Source organism: Dermacentor andersoni, chromosome 1 (genome assembly GCF_023375885.2).
Source record: "Dermacentor andersoni chromosome 1, qqDerAnde1_hic_scaffold, whole genome shotgun sequence".
In the NCBI taxonomy this organism is placed as follows: Eukaryota; Metazoa; Arthropoda; class Arachnida; order Ixodida; family Ixodidae; genus Dermacentor; species Dermacentor andersoni.
This window is the reverse complement of record NC_092814.1, coordinates 25,175,901-25,196,211: the sequence shown is the minus strand read 5'-3', so window position 1 is coordinate 25,196,211 and position 20,311 is coordinate 25,175,901. Positions and strand designations below refer to the sequence as shown.

The 20,311-nt window shown below is 44.5% G+C and overlaps 1 protein-coding gene across 1 annotated transcript in view; it reads right to left on the bottom strand.

Annotated features, from left to right (window-relative positions):
• Window positions 1-104: 104 nt before the first annotated feature.
• Window positions 105-20,311, bottom strand: part of LOC126545230 (E3 ubiquitin-protein ligase KCMF1-like) — an 85,625-nt gene continuing 65,418 nt past the window's right edge. Inside the window, exons 6-7 of the mRNA XM_050192996.2 lie at window positions 15,564-15,843; window positions 105-689 (exon numbers count right to left, since the gene is read on the bottom strand). Coding sequence (XP_050048953.1) covers window positions 314-689; window positions 15,564-15,843 — 656 coding nt within the window. The 3' untranslated portion in view covers window positions 105-313. The remainder of the gene's footprint in view (window positions 690-15,563; window positions 15,844-20,311) is intronic.

Below are 20,311 nucleotides of genomic sequence, written 5' to 3'. Positions count from 1 at the left end.
GGCAGAACAAAAGGGCCTACTGGTCTCTTGTTTTCAAGTAATTTTTTACCAACCCAACTAGGCCATGGCAGTAATCCTCAGAAGCACCGACCTAACATCACTACTTATCAGTTGCAAACATTTTATTTCATCCGTCTTGATCTAGTTATGCTATATCCACAAGGCCATGCACTCTGGCAGCAGAATAAATACCGGGTTGCTGACCCACCCCACAACGTGAGAGACCGGTAGCCGGCAAAGTCTTCCAGCAGGAGGGGAGGGGGGTCCAGCAGCAGTAAAACAAAAGCGGTGTCTTCTCCCCCACATAGCCCACTCAATGCGGTGGCTCCTTCAGTTTGTTCCGCTCGTCCAGCACGCGCACCACTTTTCGACGTGACGGAGATAGCCGACCTTCCCGTGATAGGCTCCGGTCAGGCTGGGCTCGTTCTGATTGAGCACGCTCAGCAGTAGGCGCAGTTGACGCGGCCCGTTCAGGGTTCTCCACAACAGACAGCTCCACAGCAGTGCAAGGTGGTGTCGTAGCTACGGCAGGCTTGGATGTGCCCTGCTGCGTCCAGGCACAACCAGGAGGCCAATGCAACCGCTCAGCCAATGTGGTCAGCAGTAGCTCTTGGGCAAACAAACTTCGATCAGCACGCTCCAGCTCCAGTGCTTGCTGTTCAGACTCTGCAAGGCTTGGCTCTACACACCTGAAATGAAACAGCAACCATGCCAAGAGGATAAAGTATAGTGACACACAGCTATAAAGCAGCACATGCTGGATGGCCCCTTTGTCACAGCATATGCAGGAGCATTCCAGTATTTTCTCTAGAAAAATACTTTACACTAGTTTCAACACACTGCACATGCAATACTGTGCATTCTTTGGTAAAACAAGCGTTTCTGAATTCCACCCCATTGATATGCAATGGCTGTGGCCAAGAATCAAATATGCTTAACTGCAGAATGCCAAACGGAATGCTAAAAAAGCAACTGATGTTAATTTGGAAAATGCAACTGCAACTGTGGCCTGCAATGCAACGTTTGCGTCTTTGAATACAAAACTCGGTGACTACTTCCGCTGGGCACTTTAATTGAAGGTGATTAAACCAACTAAGGTACAACAGTCTTGAACATGTCTTCAAAACCTCCCGAGAAAAATGTGTTCGTAACACCTCCACACCGAGGAATATATCACAGTGAAGATGCACTGCTGGTCAACGGCCCCACATAGAGTAGGGACCAAACTTCAAAAAGCTCTTCCTTGCCTAAAGCAAAAATTACTCCGCTCAAACTTTCTAAAACAAATTGTTAGGTGTCCTTGCATGAAATTTGCAACTTATATTTTTTAAGTAGACCACCTCAAGCAGAATTTACAGCCGAAAACATCACACAAATGCAATTTTTACAAATTTGGGATCATTCTCCTCTAATATTTTGTGGCTGTTGCATGCCAAAATAGTTTATCCAATTATTTCGACAAGACTGCAAAAAACAACAAAACAACTGCCTAAACTTAAATAGTAATCTCAGGTATGCCCCAAATTGGCCTTTTTGCTCACACACTATAAATATAAATAATAAAGTCGGGGCCTACAAAGGAGAGTATAGAAAAGCAGAATCTAAGGCACTGAAATGAAATTTCCGCTTTCTCGGAATTAAAGTTCACTCTTTCACAATTTTCTTTTTAGTACATCATGTTTTGCTTTTAGGAGTAGAATTTAATTGGCACTTGGGTAGACAAATTTTTTTCTCAAAATATTTTGCAAATTTAGAGCTAATAATGTCCAGAATTTTTAAAAAGGAATCGGAGCTGGAAGAAGAGTTTTTTGGCTGATGCATTTGGCATGGAATGACCCATAACACAAACGTACAAACCTACTTCACTAATGTTAACATGTGCTACCAGCAATTTAAATTTGCCTTTAGCCAGTGATATTAAAGTGGCCCTGAACCACTTTTTATTGAAGCAGAGAAACACATTTGAAGGTAAATTAGGCTATTTCAGAACTACTTTGCCGAAAGAAGTACTTCAATGCATTCAGCAGAAGCGGAGTTATTGGCTATCAAACATGCTCTTTGCAGTGCTCCTGATCCTCCTTCAACGCCTTGCACTGCGAAGGCAATGGTGGAGTGGGGCATGTCCATAATGCTCCGCCTACCGAACAACATTGTGGTGTGCAGTTTAAATTCGATTTTGGATGTTCACGAAGACACCACTATTTCCGATTTTGAAGCATACGACACGCCAAAGTTAGCCAAACGCAGTTGTCCTCAGCAAGCCATGGTGCGCTCAGCCAGTGGACTCGTCGCGGCACCCTGCGGCAGCCACAGTATCTACGCTACGTAGCAGACCGCAAGCTACAGCAGTGTTTGCTTTGTGCACAACAGGGCTAGAGTGCGTGCTCGTGCTCATATGCTCCTGTCTGGCTGTGCTACGTGGTGCGGACTGGTTTTGTTCCGCACTGGCTTGACCGACAGATAGTAGTCACTTGCGCACTGTGAAGAGCTATCAATAGCTCGATCATTACAAAGCGAAGTCTGCCAAGGTGTAACCAGGAGTGGCCAGGACTGAGTGCACTGGCAAGCGTGCATGTAGTCTGACCTTACATTTTGCCTGGTTCAAGGCTAGTTGAGAGTTCAAAAATAGTCAAAATTAGCAAGACCCGACAGCTATTACACCAATATATAGAGTGGCCAAAGTCTATTTCCTACGCGGGTGGCCGTGGCCGAGCGTGAGCAGACGATGGGTGGCTTCTTCTAGAAGTATGCAATTATCAAAATTCGAAACATATTTGCTCTTACTTCAGCCTAATTATTAAACTGCGTCAACATATGCACAGTAACAGTAGGAAGAAGTGCACTGATCCAAACACCTTTCTTCGTTGATGTCAGCTATTTGCCAATAGCAGTCACGTATGGGAATCTGCTATATTACAAAATAAAGCATTAAAAAAAGAATGAGGAACAGGCTTCTACTGAAAAGAGGATGTTTGAAAGACCGGTGACTTCACGCTTCACTTGAGCAATCCATGCGCCGTGTACGACTGCAAAATTTGGCCGATATGTTAACAGCAGCGCAAGCTGTCCATGGACTTTTTTTCACTGACATCGAGGGGTGGTTCAGGGCCCCTTTGAACACAGTAAAGAAAATTGCCTAGCAACGCAAACCGGAAAGCTGCACATAAGGACACCCAATTCGGCATAAAAAAATGTTGTGTATTTACTTTTGCATAATAGCTCTTTGCTATGCCACAATAAATTCTCTATTTCTTACCTTCACCATCTTCCTGTAGCAATGGTGCTACTGACGATTTTCTGTTTGCAGCAACATTGAAAGCACTAAAATTTACATAATGAAGCTGCTACACGAGTTTCTGGGGCCAATATTTCTCTTTTAATGCAAAATTTCTGCATGATGCACTGTGTGAAATAGGTGGCAACAGTCAACTTCCGATAATTCAACTAACAGAGTTGATTAATGATCCAGTCGGTCAACTTAATAAGCAGAAAAAATGTCCAAAATGCAGCACTGCTCCATTATTCTAATATGCACCTAGTTTTTATGTGTTTAAAGTAAAAACCAATTTGAAACCATATTAGACGCACACTCAAAACATGCTCGATGGTCAGAAAAAGATGGAACCTGTCGAGTTTATTTTCACAGAATGGGGCTTTATTTACACTGAATGTCCATCATCGTCACTCTCAGGCAGCTGTTTATCACTATGGACTACAACATGTTGTCCAGGGTATTGAGCTGGAACTGAACCGAAAAACAAAAACCGGAATAAAACAATTTTGCTTGAACCAGAACTGAACCAAACTGAACTGGAATGTTACAATTGTTTTCACTCAGGAGTGAAACCGAAAAGAAAAAAACTTTTCGGTTCTGGCTAGCCACCTTTTGTGGAGCTTTTCATCTATGTATTGCCAGCATTTGTGGCTCAACCATCCTACCTCATTTGTAAATACACACTAGCTTGTCCCGATTTTGGAAGTAGCACCACCATTAGTAGTTTTCAACATATCGCACTGAGGGGCAGACATGTTAGCAATGCTCCTAAGTGTGAAGTTAGTTACCATCAAACAGCCTTTTGTTAGTTGAAGACCTATATATGACCGTTGAAATAAAGAAGCGCTTCCTAGCTGGATCGCGTTTTCAATCACACAAGTTGAAGTAGGTGCCACAGAAATGACGTATTGCTTCTGACATGTGCTTCCGCAATGTGATTTTTAAAAATCTAAGCTTTGCTTGCCTACTATCCCAGGTTAGTGCAAATGTTTTATTTATAATAAACAGGCATTGCCTGCCCCCTGGGGAGAAATGGTGAAGGGGAACTAGCACAGGGCAAGTTAAAATTGCGTGGACAAAGACATCTGACAGAAAGATTCTATGACAGTCCAGGATCTCCTTTCCATGCTGTGGTTGTCCTCTTGATCTCTTATTGCTGAAAACTTGTGTTGGTGGAATACCGAGGTGGAAGATGTTGGCTTGCTTTCCAATGTTTCGCCTGAAACAGCGATCTGGGGCCCTATAACGTAAAACTATTCCAATGTTTTTATTCCAACCTCCCGACGCCAAATTTGCGTAACCGCCAACGCAAGCACCGGGCGGTCATCCGCAGGGCTGTCTGAACAGACCAATCAAACACTCTCCTCGTTCATAGGAGGTCATTTTTGTTTGCTTGAAAAACGAATAACATTGCCTACACTGAGCGGCTTGTATTATCTAATCGGCTGACAAGAGGCGAGGAGCACGCTCAAGTGGAGAGGGATGTAGAACTAGTCACAATGTATCCCGTGATACATAAAATTGTAGCCTGATCACTGGTGTTCTGAATGGAAGTAAAGCAGAAATAATTGTTCAGCGATTTTTTTACAATTTTTATGCGAACTTTCAAAGCACCTCAAGGAACATAAGTAATAATTTGCTGTCGTTAGTATAAGTACTGAGTGTAAAAAAAATGACATATACAAAATATGTGCCTGGATCCTAGATCCCAACTTCTGCAAGTTAGACCAATCAGAAACAAATATTCAGATTTGTTGGTATGAATACTAGCCAGAGTGATGCCCATGCTATGCGGGATAGCCGCAGCTTCACCCGTGTGAAAACGGCCAAGTGCCTTTTCTGCAGGGTGCACTTGTTTTTACTCATTGCAGAAAGCACCTGGTTACATTTCTCGTGCATTCTTTAACCTCGTGAAGCAATGGTTGTCGGAACAGGGAAGATGCAGAAGCCTCCTCAAACTTAATTATTGCGATCAATTAGCTTTTCTGTGCAAACAAGCTGGTATAGTTGTGCATGTTAACTGGCGCTGGAGCCTCCACATGCTTTGTACAGCATCTGTACGTAGTGCACAGGTGGTTTCCATTACTGCTAGTCAAGCTTCGGTCAAAGGTTGGTTTGAAAATCAAACGCATGCTCGTGCGAGAGAAAACCCCACACAATGTGAAGAATTGCTCATAATAATTTGTACATATTCCGTCGAAATGCTGATGGATAAAAGCAACCCAAGCAGGGAAAAATAATATTGCATTTGATATTAGTTGAACATAATTATCAAAATAACACACACTCATGAGCATTTACCGATGTCTGAGCCATTGTTAAAAACAGCCTACACGTCGGATCAGAAAATTAAACAACCCGACATTTCGCCCCCATCGAAATGCCACTGTCTCAGTCAAATCTGCGACCTCGAGCAATGTCATAGCCACAAAGCTATCGTGGCGGGCACAGAAGTGTTTATTTGATGTGCGACCGCTTCCGTTGTGTTGCCTAGACCCTGCGGTGTGTTCTCATGTCATATTTTCCCTATCCCTTCTTCCCCCTTCCCCCTTTATATTTGTATGGGAACTGCGAGTGAAGTGGCAAGGCTGTTATTCACTCGTTTCCCGACTGCGTCGATTCTCCCCACTCCTCTCTTCCATTCTATCTAGCTTCCCTCTGGACATGTAAGCGCTTGCGGGGGGTCATGGATAATTATAGCTGCCAAGAGGCTAATGTGGCGACGACCTGGGAGCTTCAGAGGGCATTGTGCCCATTCAACGTCGTACTGTCCAAACAAGTTCGTGTCTCTTTTTCTCTGTCACGCTCCTTCCATGTATATACAGGCTCTGAACCACCCCCCCGAAGCGGTGTGCTGGACAGCAACAGCCACCGCAGCAGCAGCAGCAGTGGGAAAGTCGAAGAAAAAGGCAAAAAAAGCTTTGCTTTAATATAATTAACCAAAACCAAATGAACAAAAGACTACTGTACCAATGGAATGCAGTTGTCAGTCTAAAATGGCTGCTCACCACCATGAAAAAAGTCCTAAAAACAAGTTTATCTCACAACCTCAAAAAAGCCACACACGCGCTATGGTGGTAGTTTACACAATTTAAGGGCACAACCAATGCATTTGAGCAGTTTTTGGATATTGTTAGCGCTGTGTGAGTAGATATATATGCAGACTGCCATTTCAGAAAACGTCATTAATGAGGGATTGCTGTCAAAATAGTTTTGTTGTCGTGAAATATGAAATGCATCGACTCCCATGGGTATTTGCCGGGGATTCAAAAATATTTCGTTGCGGCGAGAATTTAGTTGCCTCAGGATTATGTTATTGGGGGTTTTGCTTACTAACTAAACAAGTGTGGTGTCACGCAGGCAGTGCGGTGTCATGCATGGAGTTAATTCAAAGACCATGACCACTCGTGGTCGCAATGCTGGCATGATGAATGCCAGCAGTGGGGATTGCATGTTCTCATCCCAAAGCAATCGTTCCATGCTGCTGCTTCCTTCACCATTTTAACTGTGCCACACCTCCAAACTAAGCAGATCACGTGGCCTCCAACACCGGGCACCCTTTGCCGTGGCACCGCAGCACATGACCTCCAACACATGGGCCACATATGCACTCTGTCACAGCGGCAGAGGGGGCACAGCAGGCTGGGGCTTGGGATATACCTATACAGTGCAGTCCACTTATAACGATACCACATATAACGATATATCGGTTATAACGATGGGTCGACATGAGAGTGTCATTTTATGCATTAGGTCTATGGGGAAAAAAACCATTTATAACGATAGGTTATTCACCGCATATCGGATATAACGATCAAAATTTTGCAGTCTGGACGGCGTTTTCCGTGCCAAATAATCGTAACGTTTGCGTTGCTTAGTTCCCTGAAATGAACGATGTCGAGGCGAGGCGATGTTTACCTCCGTAAGTTCGTATCTGCCGCCATTAGCGCGCAGCGCGTCTCGCCCCGCCCGCGCACGAGTAGGCGCAGCCAACGTTGGCGCAGCGCGCCACAAGATGGCGCTAGCTGCTTCATGCGCGTCGGCCACAGTCACTCCGAAAGAGAGAGAAAGAAAAAAGGAAGCGACAAGTAAAGTGGCGCGGTGGCGCCCGTCCCGCGTCTCTCTCGCGATAGCAGGCTGACGCCACCGAAGCAGCGTGCAACCAACGGTTCAACCCAGTTCGAAGATGGCGCCGACAAAGCGCAAAGCTGTGTCGCTTGACACGAAGATGGATATTTTGCAGGACTCTCGATGCGGCTTCAAGGTGAGCGCTCTCGTGAAGAAGTATGAGCTCGTCCAGTTAACGATATCAACCATCTTGAAAACCTCCGGGAGCACCGCGATTGTGAAGGCAGGAGCTATCAGCAGCCATTCCGATCAGCGGAAAAGGGGTTAGAGACCCTTTGTACGCCGATGTTGAAGAGGTGCTTTACCAGTGGTTCATCACCAATTGCTTCAAAAAGGCGGGCTTTGTGCGTAAGGACGAACTTCCCCAACCCGCTGAGACCCACCCGGTGGAAGTCGCTGACATAACCGAGCTCTGGGAGCTCGTTCCTACTGGTGACACAGGTGGTGTGTCGAAGGAGGAGTTTTTGACTGCAGACAGTGCTACCTCGTTCTGCGATGAGGTCACCGACGAGGCGATCGCCGAAGATGTGCTGTCTCGACAGACGCAAAGTTGTGCGACGGTGGCGACGGCATCAGCGACAGTGACAACGAGATCGACAGTGGCTCCTTGACCCCGACCACGATGTCCACGCAAAGTGCACTGTCGTCGATCGACTCCTTAATTGATTTTATGCATGCTAAAAGATTGCCGCCAGTGTTCGCGCAGCAGCTGGAATCCATGCACACCGCGGTTGTGAAGCTGAAGCTGCCGCAAAAGCAAGTGCAGATTTCGGACTATTTCGGCGCGCCTAATCCTTCACACGGTCATTGGCGCTAGAAATAAAGTTTGTTTTTCACGGCCTACTGTATACATCATCTATTATTTAGAGCAAGTAGCGAATTCGAGTTCAGAGCTGCAAAGGTAAAGAGCGCAAACGGGTTTTAATTTTTTTTTTTATAACTGCAGTCCAGATATAGCGATCATCGGTTATAACGATCATATTTTTCGTCTTTCTCGATATCGTTATAAGTGGACTGCACTGTATACACATGTTGCGCCCGGGACTGCACGCCGATGAAAGCAGGAATCATATGTCCTTATAATTGCTATTGCAATAAAACATTTACAAATGACATTAAGGTGTGCAATCTAACAATAACATTAAGTGCACTTTTCACCTCACGTCAGTCTCAGGCAGTTCAGGCTCTTACAAAGGTGTCACCGTATGGCATAACTCGTAGCACTTCACTTCTTTAAAAATGTTGTGTTCCAATTCTGTCATGTGAGAGAAACACACTAGTATTTTAGCCTGACCATAAATGCATTACAGCTCACTCAATACTTGTACACTGGGTAAACAGATGTGCACATCAGCACTGGTGGTACCATCTTGTAACAGTGGCGTGAATGCAAAACTATGATCTCAACAAACATGGCCTACTATCTGCTGGTGCAAAGATCTCAACAGCAGCAGTCATCAGTGTACATTAAATCTTTTTCAGGCAATGCAGATTCTTGTCTTTTGTCTTCTGTCGCATTGTCATAAAAAAAGATGGTTTCGTTTTTGCATTGGTTCTAGCCCTGTTGTAGGCCCTAACCATTCATAGTCCCTTAATATGCATTGATAGCCATGTTATCCAGCCAATTACTGCACCTTTCTTGTAAATCCAGAAATGGTTGGATTAAAAAAAAAAAAAATTTGCAACTTTGTTGCATGTACAGACTAGCAGCAGCTAATACTGGCAAGGTTAATCGTTAGCAGCTGCACTCACTGACCTTTTCGGACTTCATATACTCGAGAGTTGATAACCCTAGTGCTAACGTGCGGCAGACATGGCGATTGTAACTAGAGTACTGCACGGGCCGACCAGAAAGCCCAAGCACCATTCATGAGCTGGGCCAAGCCATCTGAAGCGTTTTTTTGGCAGGCGCGGGACGGGCTCTGGCTTGAAGCTGCGGGCCTGGGCTGGACTCAGTCCCGCTCATTAAAGGGCCTAAGTCATGCCTTTAAGCACACGCGAACATTATGCATTGCATGCTCCCAGGCATTGTGTGCCAAGCTGAAACGACACGCGGAAAGAGCTGGCTCTTAGTATACCTTAGCAAAGAAAATAGAAATACAGATGAAGTTCAATTTTCTTTGTTTTTCACAAAAACTACCATATTTAGTTGCATAATGATCGCACCTTCTTGCGAAAAAAATTTATATAAATTCACGCGGGTTTAATTTTCCGTGAAAAGAAAAAAAAATTTTTTCATACCGCCTTTGCTGCGCAATGACAACAGGTCAACGAACAGGCGGCTGCCGCTGTAACAGTGTGGGACACCAAAACAAAAATGGCGGCCGACGAAGCAAACCAAATACGCAGAACGAATTTTTTTTTCTTCTCGTGAGTACATTATGTGCATTGAGACAGTTTGTTCCGTATCAGTAAGGAATAATATTAATATCAGCAAGTTTGTGGCAATAATGTAGCCATGTACATTTTGAGGGGACAGACACAGATGAGCACGCTTAGCTGCCAGTGACATAAAACAAATGGCGAGCATGCTGCAAAAACTGCAGCATTTGCCTTCACTATTATCTCAATACAGCGTGTTTCCGCTAAGGGTGGGCGAATATCTTAGCTTTGTCACAAGTGTAGGCTTATGAATAGGATACACTTCTAACATATCAATGTAAACGTGGCTACTTTCGTTGCCGCTCCCGATTTGTTGCGTGCCCACGAGTGCAGACAAAAGGAATGGAACGGCACCTTTTTTGTTGTTGTTGACCACAATCATTATAAAGCTAAGGCAAGTTTGGTCGTAGATTTTTTTTTTTTTTTCATGGAAGTGCAGAAAGTGATGAAAGGAATGAAATGGAGCATCTGCTTAAGAATCTGTTCTATGCATGCAGACCGTTTGGTATGTCTTGAAAAGTCGTTCGCGTAGCATTTTACAGCATTCCACAAATGGTAAGCGCGATCATCATTAGCTAGACCTGGCACACAAGATATCGCTGCGACAAGTTCGAGGAGCGATCATTATGCGGGAAAGAAAAAAAAAAAAAGCATTTTGACGATCAAATTCAGGGGTGCAATCATTATGAGTGTGCGATCATTAGGCAAGTAAATACGGTAACATTGTTTCTGTGCAAGGAAAAATAAATTTAATAAAACGCTCTTCAAACCATTCCCCTGTTACCACTTTTGCAATTGCACTATTACAACTCGCGATACTATTAATATTATTCTAGCACTAACGCAAGGGGTGTCTCTTTCTAATTGTGCGTTTATTTTATGTTGTATGCTCGTGAATTTGCCTGTTTGTATATTTATATTCGCATGCTAAATGACCTCGTAGGGAAAATCGTACGATCAAGGCAAATGCATTCGCACCAGCGGAAGGATAACAGCACAGGCCATGGGCCAGATCACCGATGTTCCCATGGAAGAAACAAAGATTTCGGTCTTTTATTGCTTATGCACTGCAGCTGATTAGACACCAAGAAGGTGAGGCTGACACATATGGTACAATTGGTAAGTAAAAAAAAAATATTTTTTACTTACAGGCCGGCCTCCTCATGCACACATGGGCCCTGGCTAAGCTTAGTAATGAACACCTGGGCCAGGCCCAGGCTAGGCTTGGTCATGTACGCCCGGGCCCGGCCCGCACTTGGCTAGGCTTGGGCTTCATAAAGCAGGCCCGGCTCGGGCCGAAAAATCAGGCCCATGCAGTGCTCTAATTCTAAGCACAGTAACAACGTCCATCAAAAAGTGCAGCGGCGAGTTGTCTTGGTAAAGTCACAATAGTACCGCCACATGAAAGTACCACAACGTTTTGATTGCAAGCGGCACAACCCCTTGGGCTGTGAAAGAATATGGCTATCTTTTTTTTTTTGGTCTGCATTTATTTTGAATGCGTAAGCATAGACCGCGGCTGCTTCCAAGGCCAACTATTTTATGCGTGGCTCAGAATGATATTGTTTGGTGGCCTGTCTCGCCACTCTGAGGATTTGCCCTCTGAGCGAAAGTCTCTGCCAATGCACCCTTCTCTCATCCGAGACCTCTGCCTTGGGAGTGCTTAAGTATCAGTTACGTATCGTTCATAAAGACTTCTCCGATGCCTGAAGAAGGCAGACGAGACCGTGAGCTGTTTGGTCTACCTCTGTCCATACGCAGCTTATGAATTCCCGGTAAGCGCTGACAGTTTTTTCTTTTTCTCATTTTCGTTTTTTTTTCCCACACTACATTTAAGTGCTGTTCAAATTTGCTGAAAACATATAGTGTATCTAGAACCATTCATGGCCGCATGCATACGGGAGACTCCGCAACCGCAATGTTATAACCATTGAGAAATACTATGTCGTGCCACCTGCCGCGATCAGCAAAACCCGTATACAGCAGATAATTCTTCAGGAAGCGTTGGAACAAAAAGTGTACCTGGACATGCCCTAATGTGAAACAAGAAATGAAATTGATCTCATACTTTCTGCCAATCCCAGCATAGTGCAGGATGTAGAAGTGTTAGGCAGGGCAAAGTGCAGTGATCATAGATTAGCGAGCGCTAGGATTCACCTCAATTTGAAGAGAGAAAGGGTAAAATTCGTTAAGAAGAAACAGACCAACCTAGACGCAGTAAGTGTAAAAGCAGACCAATTCAGGTTGGCACTTGCAAACAAATATGCAGCCTTAGAACAGAGAGTTGAAGATGACATAGAGGCAATGAATGAAACCGTAACTAGGCTGGCTTCAGAAGCAGCAAATGAAGGGGGAGGTAAGGCACCAAGGCAACCAGTAGGTAAGCTCTCTCAAGTAAAAAAGGACCTAATGAAGAAACGACAAAGAATGAAAGTGTCCAACTTAAGAGATCAGACAGAATTTGCGCAACTGTCAAAACTAATCAACAAGGAGAAAATAAGGGATATTCGAAATTACAATGTGAGAAAGCCTGAGGAAGCCGTAAAAAAATAGACACAGCCTAAAAACAGTAAGAAGGAAGCTAGGCATCAGACAAACCAAGATGTATGCACTGAAAGATAGACAAGGTAATATCATCAGCAATCTCGAAGATATAGTAAAAGCAGCGGAAGAATTCTATGCTGACCTGTACAGTACACCCAAAGCAGCCACGATACCTCCATTCAAAGTAGTAATGAACAAGTTATAGAGGCTCCTTCTATAACTAGCGATGAAGTTAGAAGGGATTTGCAAGACGTGAAACAAAGAAAAGCGGCAGGAGAAGATGGACTACCAGTCGATTTAATAAAAAATGGTGGAGACATAATGCTTGAAAAACTAGCGGCCCTTTATACGAACTGCCTATTGACTTCAAGGGTCCCAGAGAACTAGAAGAATGCCAACGTTAAACTAATCCACAAAAAGGGAGACATTAAGGAATCGAAAAATTATAGGCCCAATAGCTTACTTCCAATATTATATAAAATAATGACCAAGATAATTTCCAATAGAATAAGAGCCACACTAGACTTTAGTCAACCAAGGGAACAGGCAGGTTTCAGGAATGGATACTTTGCAATGGATCACATCCATGTCATCAATCGGGTAATCTAGAAATCCGCAGAGTACAATCAGCGTCTCTATATGGCTTTCATAGATTACGAGAATGCATTTGATTCAGTTGAGATACCAACAGTCAGAGGCATTACGTAAGCAAGGAGTACAGGATGCTTACGTAAATATCTTGCAAGATATCTACAGAAATTGCACAGCTAACTTAATTCTCCACAAGGGGGAAGATGGCTATAAAGAAAGGCGTCAGACAAGCAGACACAATCTCTCCAATGTTATTCACTGCGTGCTTGGAAGAAGTATTCAAGCTATTAAACTGGGAAGACTTAGGAGTAAGGATCAACGGTGAATATCTGAGTAACCTTAGATCTGCAGATGACATTGTCCTGTTCAGCAACACTGGGGATGAGTTACAGCAAATGATTGAGGGAAAACACGGGGAATGTGGGAGATGGAAATTCAAGACGATGAGTAAAACGAGAACAAGGTGAAAGCTGGAGCTAACATTTCGACAAGTGGACGTGTCTTCTTCAAGGCGAAGAAGACAAGATGGATACGGCGGGGGGGGGGGGGGGGGGGGGGGGGGGGGGCGCTTGGCCTTGTGCACAGCATTCCTTTATTCTCAATTCGACACGCTAACACACCTTCCCTCGTTGCCGTACCCACCCGCCTTACACCCTCTCCCCTTTAGAAGAACCCCACCTATATATACTGTGGTGAGGAAAGCATACGTCGCCTTGAGGAAGACAAGTCCACTTGTCGAAACGTTGGCTCCAGCTTTCACCTTGTTCTCGTTTTGCTCAACAAATGATTGAGGCCCTCACATCGTTGCTTCCCGCGTGTCACTTGCTCTTCGGATGTCATCTGTGTATTTCTATTGCAATTCACTTAACAGAGAGAGTATAAGAGTGGGGTTGAAGATTAATATGCAGAAGACAAAGATAATGATCAATAGTCGAGCAAGGGAACAAGAGTTCAGGATCGCCAGTCAGCCGCTAGAGTCTGTGAAGGAGTATGTTTACCTGGGTCAATTATTCACAGGGGACCCTGATCAAGAGCAGGAAATTTACAGAATAATAAAAATGTGTTGGAGCGCACTCGGCAGACATTGTTAGGTCCTTACTGGAAGGTTACCATTATCATTAAAAAGAAAGGTGTACAATCAATGCATTCTACTGGTGCTGACATATGGGGCAATAACTTGGAGACTGACAAAGAAGCTCGAAAACAAGTTAAGGACCGTACAAAGAGCGATGGAACGAAGAATGTTAGGTATAACGTTAGGAGACAGGAAGAGAGTGGTGTGGATCAGAGAGCAAATAGGGATAGCCGATATCCTAATTGACATTAAGAGAAAGAAATAGAGCTAGGCCGTTCATGTAATGCATAGGTTAGATAACCGGTAGACCATTACGGTTACAGAATGGGTGCCAAGAGAAGGGAAGCGCAGTCAAGGACAGCAGAAGGCTAGGTGGGCTGATGAAATTAATTCGCAGGCGCTAGCTGGAATCGGTTGGCGCAGGACAGGGGTAATTGGAGATAGCAGGGCGAGGCCTTCATCCTGCAGTAGACATAAAACAGGCTGATGATGATGATGATGAGTTAACACCAAAGTTTCATCAGCACCCTCGGCACTAGCTCTTCACTGAGCCAAAACCTGTCGACAGCGGTGAGCCACTTGTGTCATCAACTCGAAAACTCTCCGTTGGGCGTTGCATCACACATCATTGAAGGAAGCTTGTTGCTAGTGTGTTTGTTCCTTAAAAAATAAAACATTTTTGCACATTCTGCGAGTGGCCAGAAATTGCGTGCAGTGCACTGCTGCACGTGCGTATCGTAGCAGCAGAACATGTTGTGCTTACACCATCTAGACAAAATTCGGGCCGAAGTGTTTCCTTTGTTAGCTGGGTCCTTTAAAAGCGGAATTTGCTGCGTAGATAATATAAGCAGACCGAACCAAGTGAGAAGAATTGTGTTATACCCAAAAGTATGTTGGATGCGGATCCGCTCTAATGGGCGTGTATTGTATTGAAATTGCAGATAAACACAGCTTGTTATATTGAGGTTAAAAATACATGCTTGTGCTGCACTTCTATAGACATGAACTTACAAAAAGTTATATGCTTTGTTACATTCAAGTTCACTATATCGAGGTTTAACTGTATAACATGCTATAGCAAAGCGATGGGCAGTCCGTTCCCGCAACATGCACCCAAGCACAGCAGGACTTGACACTTGTAAAGATCTCGGGGGTGATGGGTGATCCACTATGGGCATTAACATGATATGCCTGCACGTATCGCACTATGCTAAAAGTTGCTAATATAAACATGGGAGTATGGGTACATTGCAAATGTAAGTTAAAGTTAATTTTATTTTCAAGCAATTGGAAGGTACACTTTCCCACCTTCACTGCTGGCATTGATTCATGATTACATTCTTATAAATTCAATGACAGCGAGCCAGTCAGTTATCGCACAATGAAAGAAAACAACAGAAAAAACTTGCCGCATATGCTCTGCTACAGTCCTGCTTGCATGTGGTACAAAATGTGGGGAAAATAAAAGGACGTTGTGCTCCTATGGTTCCTTTTTAAATAGTGGTCCTAGCAAACAGTACACAACATTTTGGTTGGGTGCTAGAACAGCAGGGACGACACAGTACACACCTGGAGAGCAGAAAGTGAGCTGCAGGGGCAGGGGCTTCGCCACTAGGCGCAGAGGCAGGTGTGGTGGCAGTCTGTGGGCAGTGCAGTGTGGCAGCTGCAGTCGCCGGGCTGGCCAGGTGTGCCTGACGACGAGGCAAGCGCTCCAGCTGCTGGCGTGCAGCTTGCGCCTGCTGCCGCTCCAGCTGAAGCTGCATCTGCAACTGCTGAATCTGCGATGTGGTGCTGGGTGCTGCCAAGGTGGCTGTGCGGCGCACACCTGATGACAGCTGTGACAGTAGCTCTGCACACATAGGGAGGCACAGAGCTAGCACACGAGTGGCACACGCAAGAGGCAAGTCCTCCATACACCGCTTCGCACATAGGACCTGGGGTCCGCAATACACATGAGGCCTTGCCTTAGGGGCTACAAAAACAAGAAAGTAAACATTCAAAAAAACCCTTTCTTGCTCTGCACGTGCACACGCACGCACGCACATGCACACGCACACGCGCACACACACGCACACACACACGTCTTCAAAACAGAAATGGCAGCTCCCGGAGAAGGCCGCACACTAGGATTTCTTTTCACTCACGAGTACATTACACACACTGAAAGAGTCTTCTTTGTCTATAATAAATTGCATTAACAATGGTGTGTTACTTGATTCACATCATTTACATAGCCAAATCCACATTGAGGGGATGGAAGCCGAGGCTGCTACACTTGGCTACCACTGGGCATGGAAACAGTTGCAGACATGCTGTGAAATTTTAGTATTGCGATACAATGCAGTACGTTTATGCAAAATAAACGTTGTGCAAGTTTGTCCACGTGGACAAATGAAGCAGAATGTGAGGGAATGTAGCTGACACCCTACAATTTTTGGTACATTTCCCAAAGCAACAGAAAAAGCAGGCTTATTTATCAGAAGTGAGAGCGCCAACTTTGAAGTCTGACACTAGGTGGCATTAGCTTGCTGAACAGGAAAATGCACATTCTTCATGTAAACAGTGGCATACGAGTATACGCAATATAAATTGATACGATACGCTTCTGCTGTATCCATGTAAAGATGGCTTAAGAGCCGTGCATAGCTGGACAATATCATAGCCTATGCACTTACTTTTGAGGAGTGCCAACAATGCCTCAAGCTCGCACTAAAAGCCGTGACTGATGCCAATTTGCATCTGTAGCCTTCAAACTCCTTTCTGGCCAAAACGTAGTCATCAACATCAGTCACAGAGTAAGTGGTAGGGGAAAACCAAAGTGTGCACAAAGATCCCAGTAACAACTAGACTAGACTAAAAGAACATACAGGTTAAATATCTGCCGATGCTGTAGTCTACAACCTTTCACTTATGATACCATCCTGTTTCATACGTTTCCAGGTGCCAACGTTCAGTACATCACCAAACTGCAATTCTATTATACATTTTCAAGTCATTAGATCCCGTGTAAAGAAGAAAAGGCAGGGGCATGCCCGATCTAGAGCAGTAGGTGCCCACCACAGCAGCTTATCCCACAGTTCTCAACCACCTGCATCACATGAAAATGATGGCATGCAGTCAGTTTCCTCTTCCATACTAGCAAATATTGCGGGTTGTCACATGTCGTGTTCACAGCTGTCACCACCAACTATATTGCAATAAGCATCTTCATCACCTTGCTTCAGCACCTTGCTGTTTGACTGCACATGGCATAGTGCTCTTGGAAGCATACTGCTTTTACTATATGCGATCACCCAAACGCATCGCTGTTGCAGGTGGCGTGAAGTGGAGCGTCAAGTTTCGCACTGGCGGTATTGTATTCTGGCATTTTTTTGTTCCGGTTTCCTGTTGCCGTCTTAAAACACTACACAATAGGAAAATGAGAAGGGAGGCGCTGCTCGGGCCCCATCAGGTAGAGGCGACTCCTACTGAGTGAGCACGTCGAAACTTCCCGCCAAAATGCCCCGCCTACATACAGAAACTGTTGATCCAACCAAATTCAAGGAGCTCATACATAAGCTTGCTGAAACTGCAAAAACAACACACGTCTTGGGTGGGCCACGTGGGTCCCACCAACCAGCTCGGTGTACATTGGCTTCTCCTCTCGTGCTGCAGCACTTCGCATTACAAAGATGTTGACTGCAGTTTAGTCTGCCAAATTTTTTTAGACTTTGGATCGTATGCTTTTTTGCTTAGATCATTTCTTTCTCATGTCTTTTTTTTTCTTTCTCTTTTCTAAAATGTATGAACGAGGATCTACTGTAGTACATTATTACCATACAGTTGTTTTCACTTGGGAATGATGCCAACAAGTTTTCAGTTGAGGTTAGCCACCTTCTCTGGAGCTTTTCATCCATGCGCGCTAGTGGCTCATCCATGTGCGCTAGTGGTTCAAGCATGCTGCCTCATTTGTAAATAAACAGGAGCGTGCTGTCATTTTAGAAGGGGCAGAACCGTTTGCAAGGTTTTCAGCATGTCACTTCAGGAGGCTTACTTGTTAGCAATAGACTCATGGGCGTTTGAAATTGTTGACCGTTGCATAGTTCTCCAGTGGTGGGAGACCTATATATGGATGTGCCAGGTATCATGCACAGAGTTAAAAAAAAAAAAAAACACGGATCAATCTACATGAATAAAACCAAGTGTATGTTGTTTCGAGTCTTGTTGAGAAACTGCCAGTAGTTTTTACTCCTGCAGTCCAATTATTTAAAAGAAAATACAGTGAACTCTCAGTTAAAGGGCCCCTAAAACGGTTCGGACAAATTTTGTAGATGTGTAGGGTACAGCTAAAGTAATCATTCGCACCACAATTTGTGTGAAACATCTCATATTAAGAGAGCTACGGACGATTACAAGTTACCCTCCTCCATGGTCATGCATTTTCTCCTCAACTCGTTCGCCGAGTGATCGGAGCTAAGCTCCACCTTCACTGGCTCTGCATCATGATGGCACGTCGTGTCGTCGATTTACGGTTCTCTACAAGCGCGCGCGCAAAGCCTCTCCAAACTCTCCACCAGCTGCTTGGCAGTCGACCCCAAGTGAGAGCTATCGAAGCAGCATGCGTTGCGAGCATTCTGTCGCAGCGCCAAACATGTCTGGTTATCCGGTAACCACAGGTGAGCTGGCCGTTTCGACAGAACGGTGGAGGCATAAACTCAAGCTGATGAAGGAACTTTAGCATAGACGTACGTGAGCTGCCGGTCTCCACGGTCCAGCCACCCGTTGGCGCAGACCTTAACCAGCCAGAGAAAGAGCTACTATTGCTCTAACCAGGTGCAAAACATTTTAAACATTCACAAAAACAATGTGTTAACGATTACACTCCTGCGAAAAATGTACACCAGCAGCAAAGAAGAATACATCTCGTTACTGCTACTGTGTGGGGTTGAGCTCTGTGCCACCACGTGGCTGCACCGTGCAGGCCATTCACATTTGCACTTCTGCTCATCCCGTGAAACGACCTGGTTAAATAGCCAGGCCCTGTCCCCTTGCGCATGCGTTTACCCTAATACCGGACTTGCGAAACGCTATTGCGTTAGTAATATTCCAATGTAAAGTGACAGCCGCAAACACGCAAATCCTGGCACCGATAGGATAGTGGCAGTCCGATGTGCTGCAGCCAGTCCACTCGTCGGCTGCCTTACAGAGAGACACGATGTCGCAGCTTGACATATTGCCAGTCGCTACGTTTGCAGTCCAGAAAGCAACAAAGTCAAATCATAGTGCGCGCGAAAAGATTGAGACCGACTCTGACCGTGAAGCTCTCGTCAAAATGGAGCACGTTATAACACAAGCAGACGCTTGCTGTGTGCTGGAAGTGCTTAAGTGTAGTGAGAAATTGTTCTTGTGCATTCTCTTTCTGTTACTTTCTTTTTATAGAAACAAATTAACTAACACTCCAACTATTACGAACATCATTTGTTCACCATAAAGGTAGAAAAGTTATCGATGGTGCGCCCTGGGCAGCCAATCGGATAGCTCGCCCTACTGACGTCAATTGGGTGATTTTCGTCATATGGGTAGGGGCGGCTGAAAATTCCGCCGAGCAGTGTGCTGCGATCGGCAGCAATGTACAATTTTAAAAACCTTGTAATAAATTACACGCTTTACGTGGAGCACTTAGATGCGTCAATTAATGATCAGAAGGACCTACTCTATTTTCAGTCGATCTGAGTGATCACTTACCTGTATTCTGTATCTTTCCTGTTCCAAAAAACAAAATACATCCCGCTTTCATTCCCCCAGTACCTTATCGTAGTTTTAATCAAATGAGTCTCTCTGCTTCGATGATCGAGTGTGTCGACTGGTCGGATGTTTATGTGTAAGAAAATGCAAGCATTTCATACGACATCTTTCTACAAAAAGTTAAAGGTTGCCATGAAGAAGCTTTTCCTTTGCGTTATGCAAAACAAGCACATAAAAAATGTAGAAAACCATGGGTAACAAAAGAGTTATTTCAGAGACTAAAAGCCCGTGATATCATGTACCGTCAATTTATTAATCTAAAAGATATCTCTCTTCTAATTGAATATAAGAAAATTCGAAACAAGTTAAATTCTGATCTCAAGAAAGCTCGATGTGAATATTACAAGAATAGGTTTCTTGCTGTTTCTCATGGCCCCAAATGAAATTGGAACACAGTACGATTGCTTATTGGTCAACAACAGAACATCATCCCTGGTACACTAATTACTGAAGGTGTCGAATACAGTAAAGAGACTTTGTCGGACAAATTCAATTCCCACTTTTTATCTTCAGGCGCATATTCATCTTCCAGC